The sequence below is a fragment of the Camarhynchus parvulus genome, chromosome 22, assembly GCF_901933205.1.
Source record: "Camarhynchus parvulus chromosome 22, STF_HiC, whole genome shotgun sequence".
NCBI lineage: Eukaryota > Metazoa > Chordata > Aves > Passeriformes > Thraupidae > Camarhynchus > Camarhynchus parvulus.
This window is the reverse complement of record NC_044592.1, coordinates 3,923,003-3,936,354: the sequence shown is the minus strand read 5'-3', so window position 1 is coordinate 3,936,354 and position 13,352 is coordinate 3,923,003. Positions and strand designations below refer to the sequence as shown.

Genomic DNA, 13,352 nt, shown 5'->3' with positions numbered 1-13,352 from the left:
TTAACCAGGCTTGGCTCAGACGAGCTTGGCTCAGTTCTTGGCTCAGCCCAGTTCAGGCCAACTTAACCAGGCTCAGCTCAACCCAGTTAGACTCAGCCCAGCCTGGCTTTACTGGCCTGGCTCGGCTCAGCTCAGCCTGCTTTTACCCACCCCAGTTTGGCCCAGTTCACCTCAGCTTAACCAGGCTCGGCCTATCCCAGTTTGGCTCAGCCCAGCCCAGTTCAGCCCAATTTGACCAATCCCAGTTTGGCTCAGCTCATCCCAGTTCAGCCCAATTTGACCAGTGCCATCCCAGTGCCACCATCATTGCCACCCTCAGTGCCACCCCAGTGTCAGCCCCATCCCATCCCAGTGCCATCCCGGTGCCACCATCATTGCCACCCTCAGTGCCACCCCGGTGCCACCCCAGTGTCAGCCCCATCCCATCCCGGGCCATCCCGGTGCCCAGGATCCCTTCCCAGAGAGGACGAGGACAAACCCCAGGTGGGCACCAGGTGTGGCAGCACAGCCAGGTCACCTCCAGGGACAGGACAAGTGCCACGTGGTGCCACCCCCGCTGGGACACGGCCGAGCTGGCACGGCCGCCGGGCGCCTCTCCAGGCGCTGGCACCGCGCTCCGCTAATTAACGGGGCCGAGATAACGAGGGCACCGCAGCGGGCACCGAGCTGTGACCCCCAAAGCCAGCGTGGGGGGGGCACCGGGGAGAGGGAGGTGCTGCCAGTGTCCCCTGGCACCCCTGAAACCCCAAAATGAGCGGGGACACAACCCTGGTGGGCACTCGGGGACCACCCCAGTGCCCAGGGGCCCCCGAATGCACAGGATCCCCTCGGTGCCCAGGGACCCTAAAATGCCCAGGGACCCCAAAATGCCCAAGGATCCCCAAACACCCAGAGACCCCTCAGTGCCCAGAGCCCCCATAGTGCCCAGAGATCCCCCAATGCCCAGGGACCCCAAAATGCCCAGGAACCCCTCAGTGCCCAGAGACCCCTCAGAGCCTGGGTACCCCAAATGCCCAGGGACCCCTCAATGTCCAAGGACCCCCAGTGCCCAGGGACCCCCCGATGCCCGGACCCCCAAATGCCCAGGGACCCCTCAATACCCAGGGACCCCCCGATGCCCTCCTTGGGGACAATTCGGGGGTGTCGCCTCCCCCCCACCCCCACCGTGGGCACCATGCGTGCCCTCACCGGAAAGGGGCGTGGTCTGATCCAAGGGCGTGGCTTTCACATAATCGACCAATAGGAAGCTGCGAACTTCGCGCTGACTCCGCCCCCTACCCCGCCCCGCCGCCTTCAGTCATTTAAACGTCAATCAAAGCGTGGCGGGCTGGCGGCCCGACCAATCACAGGCAGCTCCCGGAGCGTGGGGCAGGATTTAGCGGCTATCAACCAATCAGAATGAACAGTGGGTGGAGCTTCGCTCTGGCGTGCGCAGGCGCGTTTCCGCCTAACCCGGAAGTTCTGCTGAGGGCGCTTCCGGTGCGGCGGCGGCGGCGGCGTCCTCAGGGCCCGCTCCCGTTCCCGGCCCCGCTCCCGTTCCCGGCCCCGCTCCCGTTCCCGGCCCCGTTCGGGGCCCCCTTCCCGGCGCAGCCATGGCGGACGTGACCGCCCGTAGCCTGCAGTATGAGTACAAGGCGGTGAGTGCGCGCTCGGTGTCCTGAACTCCATCCCGTTCCCGTGAGCCCGTCCCGTTACCATGGGCGCATCCCGGTACCGTGAGCTGCCTCCACCCCGAGTTTGGGACTCGTTATGGGACCCTCAGCCTCGTACTGGGACCTCGGGCCCCTCCTTAGCCACGTTTTGGGACTCCTTGGGCTTCTCTCAGCCCCAGTTTGGGATCCCCAGTCCCAGTTTGGGATCCCCAGTCCCAGTTTGGGACCCTCAGCCCCATTTTGGGGCCCCCTGAACTTCTCCTCACCCCAATCCACCCCTCAACCCCATTCCCATCACCCCAAATCCCATTTTAATCACATTTTAATCCCGTTTTCCCCTGTATTAATCCCGTATTATCCCAATTTATCCCATTTTAATCCCATTTTTTCCCATTTTAACCTTGTTTAATCCCATTTTTCCCCCAGAACTCCAACCTGGTGCTCCAGGCCGACCGCTCCCTGATCGAGGGGGGAATCCCATTTTAATCCCATTTTACCCCACATTAATCCCATTTCAATCCCAATTTATCCCATTTTAATCCCATTTTTCCCATTTTAACCTCATTTAATCCCATTTTAATCCCATTTTCCCCCCCAGAACTCCAACCTGGTTCTCCAAGCTGACTGCTCCCTGATCAAGTGGGGAATCCCATTTACCCCCTTTTAATCCCATTTTAATCCCATTTTTTCCCATTTTACCCCCTTTTAATCCCATTTTAACCTCATTTTTTCCCATTTTAACCTCTTTTAATCCTTTTATTTTTTCTTTTCCTTTTTTCAGAACTCCAACCTGGTGCTGCAGGCCGACCGCTCCCTGATCGAATGGGGAATCCCATTTCAATCCTAATTGATCCCATTTTAACCTCATTTAATCCCATTTTAACCTAATTTTTTCCCATTTTAACCTCTTTTAATCCCATTTTAATCCCGTTTTAATCCCATTTTCCCCATTTTTCCCCCCAGAACTCCAACCTGGTGCTCCAGGCCGACCGCTCCCTGATCGAGGGGGGAATCCCATTTTAATCCCATTTTACCCCATATTAATCCCATTTCAATCCCAATTTATCCCATTTTAATCCCGTTTTAATCCCATTTTAATCCCATTTTTCCTCCAGAACTCCAACCTGGTGCTCCAGGCCAACGACTCCCTGATCAAATGGGGAATCCTATTTCAATCCTAATTGATCCCATTTTAACCTCATTTAATCCCATTTTAACCTCATTTTTTCCCATTTTAACCTCTTTTAATCCCATTTTAATCCCGTTTTAATCCCATTTTCATCCCATTTTTCCCCCCAGAACTCCAGCCTGGTGCTGCAGGCCGACCGCTCCTGATCGAATGGGGAATCCCATTTCAATCCCATTTTACCCCCTTTTAATCCCATTTTAATCCCATTTTTTCCCATTTTAATCCCATTTTTTCCCATTTTAATCCCATTTTCCCCCCAGAACTCCAACCTGGTGCTCCAGGAACCCACTTAATCAAATGGGGAATCCTATTTCAATCCTATTTAATCCCATTTTAACCTCATTTTTTCCCATTTTAACCTCATTTAATCCCATTTTAACCTCATTTTTTCCCATTTTAACCTCATTTAATCCCATTTTAACCTCATTTTTTCCCATTTTAACCTCATTTAATCCCATTTTAATCCCGTTTTAATCCCATTTTCCCCATTTTTCCCCCCAGAACTCCAACCTGGTGCTGCAGGCCGACCGCTCGCTGATCGACCGCACGCGCCGGGACGAGCCCACGGGGGAGGTTCTGTCCCTGGTGGGGAAGCTCGAGGGGACCCGCATGGGGGACAAGGCCCAGAGGACCAAACCCCAAATGCAGGAGGAGAGGAGAGCCAAGTGAGCAGGAAAAATGGGAATTTGCATCATTGGGTTTGGAAAAGTTGATTTTTCCCGGTGGTTGATTTCCCAAAAAATTGGATTTTTTTTAGTGCTAAGTATCCCCAAAATATTTGGGTTTTTTGGTAGTAAGTATTTTAAAAATATATATTTATCTTGATGCTAAATATCATAAAAAAACCTGCTTTTCCTGGTGCCCAGTTTCTCAGAAAATCTCTTATTTTGGTGCCCAGTTTTCAAAAAAAAGTTTTTCTTTGTGCCAATTTCCCAAAAAAACTTCTTTTCTTGGTGCTAAATATCCCAAAAATTCTGCTTTTCTTTGTGCCAAATATCCCAAAAAAATTGCTTTTGTTGGTGTAAAATATCCCAAAAAATCTGCTTTTCTTTGTGCCAAATATCCCAAAAAAATTGCTTTTGTTGGTGTAAAATATCCCAAAAAATCTGCTTTTCTTTGTGCCAAATATCCCCAAAAAAATTGCTTTTGTTGGTGTAAAATATCCCAAAAAATCGGTTTTTCCTGCTGCTAAATATCCCAAAAAGTCTTCTTTTTGTGGCATAAAATATCCAAAAAACCTACTTTTCCTGTTGCTAAATATCCCAAAAAAATCTCTTTGTTTTGGAGCTTCCCCTTTTCCAACTCAACATTTTTGGGGTTGGAAAACCCAAAATCCTGAACCAACCCAGCTGGGAGCCACCGAAATTATGTAAATGAAAATAAATCAAATTTTTTTCTCAATTTTTTGGAATCAATTGGTCTGAAAAAAGCAGGATTTGGCCATGAGGGAACTTTTGGGGTTGGAAAACCCAAAAACTCCAAACCAACCTAACTAGGAGCCACCAAAATGATCTAAAAAAAAATGAAAATAAATCAAAATTTTCTTTTTTTTTTTTTGGAATAAATCAACCTGGAAAAAGCAGGATTTGATCCCTGGGCATCCCTAATTCCCAATTTTCCCCAATTTTTTCCAGGAGGAGGAAGAGGGACGAGGACAGGCACGACATCAACAAGATGAAGGGCTACACTCTGCTCTCGGAGGGCATCGACGAGATGGTGGGCATCATCTACAAGCCCAAGACCAAGGAGACACGGGAGACCTACGAGGTCCTCCTGAGCTTCATCCAGGCTGCCCTGGGTGACCAGGTGAGCTTTGGGGTCATCTCTGGGATTTTGGGATTTGGGGGATCCAGCCGCGGTGTCCCCGTGGGATGAGGTTGGGAGATGTGGAATGGGTTGGGTTGGAAGGGGTTGTGAAGTTCTACCTTGGGTGGGGGCATTTTCTGCTGGATCAGCCTGGCCTTGGACACTCCCAGGGATTGCACTTGCTCTGGGGATTCCATCCCACCACCTTCCCAGAATGTTCCCAAATCTTCACATGGAATCATGGAATGGGTTGGACTGGAAGGGGTTGTAGAAGTTGTGGTGTTCCACCATGGGTTGAGATGTTTTCCACTGGATCAACCTGGGCTTGGCCACTTCCATTCCCATTGTCTGGGAATTCCATCCCAGCTCCTCTCCCAATAGTTCTGCCCAAAATCCCACCTAGATCTCCACGTGGAGCCATGGAGTGGTTTGGGTTGGAAAGAACCTTAAAGCTCATCAGGTCCCACCATGAGCTGGGACATTTCCCACTGGATGAGATGGCTCCAGCTTGGTCTTGGACACTTCCAGAGATCCCAGCTCCACTGGGAATCCATCCCAGCTCCTCTCCCAATGTTCCTTCCCAAAATCCCACCTAAGCCAGAACATGGACCCATGGAATGGTTTGAGGAACACCAAAGCTCATCTGGTCCCACCACAAGCTGGGACATTTTCCAGTGGATGAGGTGGCTCCACTTTGGTCTTGGACACTTCCAGGGATCCCAGCCCCTCATCACCCCCAAAAGGAAGAACTCCTGCCCAAAATCCCACCTAAACCTGCCCATGGAACCATGGATGGTTTGGGTTTGAGGAACACCAAAGCTCACCTGGTCCCACCACGAGCTGGGACATTTTCCAGTGTCCCAGGTGGCTCCAACTTGATCTTGGACACTTCCAAGGATCCCAACTCCTCTCCCAATATTCGTGCCCAAAATCGCACCTAAACCAGAACATGGACCCATGGATGGTTTGAGTTTGAGGGACACCAAATCTCACCTGGTCCCACCACGAGCTGGGACATTCCCCACTGTCCCAGGTGGCTCCAACTTGATCTGGGAGACTTCCAAGGATCCCAGCTCCTCACCCAGTATTCCTGCCCAAAATCCCACCTAAACCTGCCCATGGAACCATGGATGGTTTGAGGAACACCAAAGCTCGTCTGGTCCCACCACGAGCTGGGACATTTTCCAGTGGATGAGGTGGCTCCACTTTGGTTGTGGACACTTCCAAGGATCCCAGCTCCTCACCCAATATTCCTGCCCAAAATCCCACCTAAACCTGCCCATGGAACCATGGATGGTTTGGGTTTGAGGAACACCAAAGCTCACCTGGTCCCACCACGAGCTGGGACATTCCCCGCTGTCCCAGGTGGCTCCAACTTGATCTGGGAGACTCCAGGATCCCAGCTCCTCACCCAGTATTCCTTCCCAAAATCCCACCTAAACCTGCCCATGGAACCATGGATGGTTTGAGGGACACCAAATCTCACCTGGTCCCACCACGAGCTGGGACATTTTCCAGTGTCCCAGGTGGCTCCAACTTGATCTTGGACACTTCCAAGGATCCCAACTCCTCTCCCAATATTCGTGCCCAAAATCGCACCTAAACCAGAACATGGACCCATGGATGGTTTGAGTTTGAGGGACACCAAATCTCACCTGGTCCCACCACGAGCTGGGACATTCCCCGCTGTCCCAGGTGGCCAACTTGATTAAATACCTCACCATACTGAAAATCCACCTAAAAACATACCATGATGGTTTGGGTTGAGGGACACCAAATCTCACCTGGTCCCAACACGAACTGGGACATTCCCCAGTGTCCCAGGTGGCTCCAACTTGATCTTGGACACTTCCAAGGATCCCAGCTCCTCACCCAGTATTCCTTCCCAAAATCCCACCTAAACCTGCCCATGGAACCATGGATGGTTTGAGGGACACCAAAGCTCACCTGGTCCCACCACGAGCTGGGACATTCCCCAGTGTCCCAGGTGGCTCCAGCCTGGTCCTAGCTGAGCATTCGCCGTGTCCTGTCCCCCTGGCCAGCCCCGGGACATCCTGTGTGGAGCAGCTGACGAGGTCCTGGCCGTGCTGAAGAACGAGAAGCTGCGGGACAAGGAGCGGCGCAAGGAGGTGGAGCTGCTGCTGGGCCCCACCGACGACACGCGCTACCACGTGCTGGTCAACCTGGGCAAGAAGATCACCGACTACGGCGGGGACAAGGACATCCAGAACATGGGTAGGAAAAAACTGAGGATTCATGGGAATTTCGGGATTTTTTAGGGATTTTTTTGCAAATTTTTTTGTACTTTTTTTAACAATTTTTTTTAAAATTTTGTAGGATTTTTTTTGGAGTATTTTTTGAGATTTTAAAAATATTTTTAGTATGTTTATTTTATTTTCTTTTTTGATTTTTGGGGGGTTTTTTAGGGATTTTTTTCAGGGATTTTTTTCACTTTTCCGGCAATTCTTTTTGCAATTTTTGGCAAACTTTTTGAGCTTTTGTTGGGATTTTTTCAGTATTATTTCTTATATAATTTATTTTAATTTTGATTTTTTTAGGCATTTTTTGCAATTTTTTCACAATTCTTTTGCAGGGTTTTTTTTAAATTTTGGGGGATTATTTGGAGGATTTGGGGGATTTTTTTGGATATTATTTTATATGCATTGTTTTTTATTTTGTTTCCGATTCTTGGGATTTTTTTGGGATCCCGGGTGGATTCTGGGTGGAATTTTGGGTGAATTCCGGATGAATTCTGGGAGGATTCCGGGAGGATCCCGTGCAGAATTCCAGGAATTCCCAGCAATTCCATGCCCTGTTCCCTGCAGATGACAACATCGATGAGACCTACGGGGTGAACGTGCAGTTCGAGTCCGACGAGGAGGTGGGGACGGCTCCCTGTGGGGTCACCCCGTCCCATTTCCCTTCTTCCCATTTCCTTTCATCCCATTTCCATTTTCCTGTGTCCCATTTTGCTTTATCCAGTTTTCTTGATCCCATTTCCCTTGATCCCATTTCCTTGTGTCCCATTTCCCTCCTGGTTCCCCATTTATCCCATTTTCCTTTATCCCATTTCCATTTTCCTTTATCCCATTTCCATTTACTTTTATCCCATTTCCCTCCATCCTATTTACTTTTATCCCATTTCCATTTTCTTTTATCCCATTTCCATTTGCTTATATCCCATTTCCTTCCGTCCTATTCCCTTCATCCCATTTCCATTTTCCTTTATCCCATTTCCCTTTATCCTATTTTCCTTTATCCCATTTCCCTTTATCCCATTTTTCTCTATCCCTTTATCCCATTTTCCTGTGTCCCATTTTCTATGTGGGACCACTTTTATCCCATTTCCCTTGATCCCATTCCCATTTCCCTTTATCGCATTTCCCTTTATCACATTTCCCTTGATCCCATTTCCCTTGATCCCATTTCCTTTGATCCCATTTCCCTTTATCCCATTTCTCTTTATCCATTTTCCATTTCCCTTGATCCCATTTCCCTTGATCCCATTTCCCTTGATCCCATTTCCCTTAATCCCATGTTTTGGGAGGAAAGCAATAAAACGGGATTTTGGGAGCGAAAAGTGGCAAAAAAAAAAGGGATTTTTGAGACGAAAAATGGGATTTTGTGTGGGAAAAGAAGAGTAAAAATGGGATTTTTGAGGAATAAAGGGATCAAAAAGAGATTTTTGAGGAAAAAAGGGGTGAAATCAGGAGTGTCCCCACAGGAGGGGGACGAGGACATCTACGGGGAGGTTCGGGACGAGGCGTCGGACGATGACCTGGAGGGGGACGAGGCCGTGGTGCGCTGCACGCTCTCAGCCAACGTGAGTGTGGCATTGCCAGAAAATGGGAATATTTGGGGGTTTGCTGGGGATTTTTTGGGGTTTTTATGGAATTTTTGGGGAGGGGGGTTAATGGGGTTTTAATGGGAATTATGGGATTTCAATGGGATTTTTTAAATGGGATTTTTGGGGGTTTTTAAATTGGATTTTTTTTAAACGAGGTGTTTAAAATGGGATTTTCAAAATGAGATTTTTCCGGGAATTTGGGGATTTTAATGGTATTTTTTTGCTGGGATTTTTTGAGAGAATTTTCTGAGTGGGATTTCTGGCGATTTTTATGAGGATTTTTATGGGAATTTTGGTATTTTAGTGGGATGTTTTAAATGGGATTTTTATGGGAATTTGGGGATTTTTTTTGATGGTAATTTTTTTTTTTAATTTTGATGGGATTTTTGTGCGATTTTTTGGATTTTTCTGGGATTTTTATTTGATTTGTTTGGATTTTGATGGGATTTAATGGGATTTTGATGGGAATGTTTGGGATTTTGCAGCTGGTGGCCTCGGGGGAGCTGATGAGCTCCAAGAAGAAGAACCTGTCACCCACAGGACGTTGAAAACTTGGGAATAATGGGATTTTATGGGATTTTTTTAGGATTTCATGGCTCTAAACTCCCTCAAATCCCAGGAATAATGTGAATTTTTGGGATTTTGCAGCTGGTGGCCTCGGGGGAGCTGATGAGCTCCAAGAAGAAAGATCTCCACCCGCGGGACATTGACGCCTTCTGGCTGCAGCGCCAGCTCAGCCGCTTCTACGACGACGCCATCGTCTCCCAGAAAAAGGCAGACGAGGTCCTGGAGATCCTCAAGGTCTGTGGCCACCAAATCCTTGAGATTTGGGAGAATTCTCCCTCTGAAAATTGGGAATTTGGGTCAAAACCCCGTTCTTCGTGTTTTTATGGGATTTTGGGGTGGTTTTTCCATGGAAATCGCTGTCCATGAGTTTGTTCCTTCCTGGTTTCTGGAAAAACGGGAATTTATGAGATCCTCAAGGTCTGTGGCCACCAAATCCTTGAGATTTGGGAGAATTTTCCCTCTAAAAATTGGGAATTTGGGTCAAAATTAATTCCTTGGGTTTTTATGGGATTTTGGGGCGGTTTTTCCTTGGAAATCATCCGTGGGGTCTTTTCCCTCCTGATTTCCGTATTTTTGAGGAGAAATGGGAATTTTTGGGATTGTTTTTGCACCTCCATGGGGTGTTCCCCTCCTGATTCCCTTGTTCTTGAGGAAAAATGGGAATTTTGGGCTTGTTTTTAGCTTTTAGGATAATTTTTTCGCTTCTAGGATTTTTGTTCCTCTCTTTTCCCGACCTCTCCTCACCTCCATCCCATGGAAATCAGGGATCTGGATTCCCTGGGTGTGAGAATTCCATGTTTTTTCCCCCCAGACTGCCAGCGATGACCGGGAATGTGAGAACCAGCTGGTGCTGCTGCTGGGCTTCAACACCTTCGACTTCATCAAGGTCCTCAGGCAGCACAGGATGATGAGTGAGTTGGTTTTCCTTTTCCTATGGAATTCTGGCCATGAAATCCCAAAAAAACCCCATCAAATCCCATCAAAATCCCAAAAATCCCATCAAAATCCCAAAAAATCCCATCAAAATCTCAAAAATCCCCATCAAAATCCATCAAATCCCCAAAATTCCCATAGAAATCCCAACAAATCCCATAAAAACCCCAAAAAATCACAGCAAATCCCATAAAAGTCCCAAAAACTCCCATTAAAAATCCCATTGAAAAAAAAATCACAAAAATTCCCATTAAAGTCCCAAAAAATTTAGAAAAAATCCCATAGAAATCCCCAAAAATTAGGACAAAATCCTCATAAAATCCCATTTAAAAATCCCATAGAAATCCCAACAAATCCCAAACAATTCCCGGAAAAATCCCATTAAAAAAATACCAACAAATCCCATAATATTCCCATACAAATCTTGTACAAATCCCCAAAAAATCCCATAAAAATTCCCAAAATGTTGATTTTTTTTTCCCCGTTTTTCCCAGTTCTGTACTGTACCCTGCTGGCCAGCGCGCAGAGCGAGGCGGAGAAGGAACGCATCATGGGCAAGATGGAGGCCGACCCCGAGCTCTCCAAATTCCTCTACCAGCTCCACGAGACGGAAAAAGAGGATCTGATCCGGGTCAGGAATTTTATGGGATTTGTGGGATTTGGGTTTGGGGTTGGATATGGGGGCTGGAATTCCCCAAAAATCTGTGAGGAAGCAATGCTGCCATGGTTACTCCAGCCTTCCCAGGGTGTGTTTTTCCATCCAAATTCCACAAAAATTCAGACTGAAATGCCCCAAATATCACAAAAAACCCCAAATGATTCCTGGTTTGTTGTGGGATTTGTGGGATTTGGGTTTGGGGTTGGATATGGGGGCTGGAATCCCCCAAAAATCTGTGGGGAGGCGACACTGCCGTTGCTGCTTTGCCCTTCCCAGGGTTTTCTTTTCCATCAAAATCCCACAAAAAATCACCCTGAAATGCCCCAAATCCCACAAAATATCCCAAATGCTTGTTCCTGGCTTATTAAAATGGTTATTCCTGGTTTTTGGATGAGTTTTCCAAAGAAACTGAGGGAACAGGAGCGCTTTAAGGGGCTGAATGCCAATTTTTCCCCTCAGGTGCAGGAGCCATTTTTGTGAGGGGAAATTTGGTTTTCCCATTAAAAATGATAATTCCTGGTTTATTAAAATGGTTATTCCTGATTTTTGGATGCATTTTCCCAAGGGCATTGAGGGAATAGGAGCACCTTGGAGGAGGGTGAGCCTCAATCATTTTTTTTCTCCTGGCGGGAGCCATTTTTGTGAGGGGAAATTTGTTTCCCGCCTAAAATTATTATTCCCGGTTTATCAGAATGGTTATTCCTGATTTTTGGATGGCTTTTCCTGAAGAAATTGTGGGAAGAGGGAATAGGAGCACCTTGGAGGAGGGTGAGCCTCAATCACGATTTTTCCCCTCAGGAGGAACCCTCCTGGCGGGAGCCATTTTTGTGAGGGGAAATTTGGCTTTCCCGCCTAAAATTATTATTCCTGGTTTATCAAGATGGTTATTCCTGGTTTATTCCTAAAAAACTTGAGGGAACAGGAGCACTTTGGAGGAGTCTGAGCCTCTCACCTGAGTTGAATCCTGATTTTTCCCCTCAGGAGGAACGCTCCCGGCGGGAACGCGTGCGCCAGTCCCGCATGGACACCGACCTGGAATCCATGGATCTGGACCAGGGAGGAGAGGTAAAATCCTGGGATTTGCTCCCACAACACCCCCAGCTATCCCAAAAAACGTTTGGTCCCACAGGGGAGATGGATTCCCACCTGGAACCTGCAGCTTTCCCTTCAGACATGAGGAGAAACAATTCTCATTTTTCCTTTTCCCCCATTTCCCCTCACTTTTTGCCCATTTCCTCCCTTTTTTCCTCCATTTCCCCCTATTTTCCCCCATTTCCCCCCCCTTTTCCCCCCATATTTTTCCCCCATTGTTTTCCCATTTTTTCCCCTTTTTCCCCCATTTTTCCGCATTTTTCCCCCATTCCCCCCCCATTTTCCCCCCACTGTTTCCCCATTTTTTCCCATTGTTTCCCCATTTCTTTCCCATTTTCCCCCCCGGTTTTTCCCCATTTTTCCCCCCATTTCTCCCATTTTCCCCATTATTTTCCAGGCTCTGGCTCCCAGGCAGGTGCTGGATTTGGAGGATCTGGTGTTTGCCCAGGGCAGTCACTTCATGGCCAACAAGAGGTGCCAGCTCCCGGACGGATCCTTCCGGAGACAGCGCAAGGGATACGAGGAAGTTCACGTTCCTGCCCTAAAACCCAAACCCTTTGGGGCTGACGAGGTTTGTTCCCCCAAAAAATTGAAAAAAATTGATTTATTTCCATTTTTCCCATAAAACCCAAACCCTTTGGGGCTGACGAGGTTTGTTCCCAAAAAAAGAAGAGGAAAAAATTGAATTTATTTCCATTTTTTCCCATGAAAACCTGAACCCTTTGGGGCTGACAAGGTTTGTACCCAAAAAAAAAACCCAAAAAATTGATTTATTTTCATTTATTCCCATGAAAACCCAAGCACTTCAGAGCTGACCAAGTTTGTCCCCCAGAAGATGGAAAGTGGATTTCTTTTCATTTTTTCCCATGAAAACCCAAACCCTTTAGGGCTGACAAGGTTTGTTCCCAAAAAAACCCCAAACATTTAAAAATGGATTTATTTTCATTTATTTTCTTTTTTTTTTTTGTGTCCACATTGGGATTAATCCCAAATATTTTCCCTAACACTGGGATCAGTTTGGGATTTGAGGATTTGGCTTTTCCATGGAATCTGAGAGGATAAAAATTGAATTTTCCCTCATTCGCAGCCCTAAAAAATCAGAATTTTTCCTTTCTGACCTGGAAAAAACCCTAAATTCAGTTTTTTTCCACACTTTCCCTCTTCCCAGCAATTGGTTTCTGTGGAAAAACTTCCCAAATATGCCCAGGCTGGCTTTGAGGGCTTCAAAACCCTCAACAGGATCCAGAGCAAACTGTTCCGGGCGGCGCTGGAGTCCGACGAGAACCTCCTGCTCTGTGCCCCCACGGTGAGATTTGGGGTTTGGCGAAGAATTCCAGGATTTTGGGGGATTTTTTGGGGTGGAATGTCTCCATTTCTGGACATGGAGAAGACCAACATGGCACTAGGTGACTCTTTTTGGGGGTGGAGAAGCTCAGGGGGTTCCTCAAGGTGGATCTGGGGTTTGGGGTGGAGAAGCTCAGGGAGTTCCTTGAGGTGCTTCTCAAGGTGGATCTGGGGTTTGGGGCTGGAGAACCTTGGACCTGTCCAAGAGAATTCCAGGATTTTTTTTGGGATGGACACACTGAGAAGACCAATGTTGAGTTGGGT

General features: G+C 47.5%; 1 protein-coding gene across 1 annotated transcript in view; it reads left to right on the top strand.

The window, feature by feature from the left end:
* Positions 1 to 1,527: 1,527 nt before the first annotated feature.
* The window catches only part of SNRNP200 (small nuclear ribonucleoprotein U5 subunit 200), a 35,793-nt gene continuing 23,968 nt past the window's right edge, over positions 1,528 to 13,352 (top strand). Inside the window, exons 1-12 of the mRNA XM_030964196.1 lie at positions 1,528 to 1,637; positions 3,343 to 3,506; positions 4,476 to 4,647; positions 6,690 to 6,882; positions 7,473 to 7,528; positions 8,372 to 8,470; positions 9,143 to 9,295; positions 9,873 to 9,972; positions 10,489 to 10,625; positions 11,634 to 11,717; positions 12,142 to 12,315; positions 12,913 to 13,050. Coding sequence (XP_030820056.1) covers positions 1,593 to 1,637; positions 3,343 to 3,506; positions 4,476 to 4,647; positions 6,690 to 6,882; positions 7,473 to 7,528; positions 8,372 to 8,470; positions 9,143 to 9,295; positions 9,873 to 9,972; positions 10,489 to 10,625; positions 11,634 to 11,717; positions 12,142 to 12,315; positions 12,913 to 13,050 — 1,515 coding nt within the window. The 5' untranslated portion in view covers positions 1,528 to 1,592. The remainder of the gene's footprint in view (positions 1,638 to 3,342; positions 3,507 to 4,475; positions 4,648 to 6,689; positions 6,883 to 7,472; positions 7,529 to 8,371; positions 8,471 to 9,142; positions 9,296 to 9,872; positions 9,973 to 10,488; positions 10,626 to 11,633; positions 11,718 to 12,141; positions 12,316 to 12,912; positions 13,051 to 13,352) is intronic.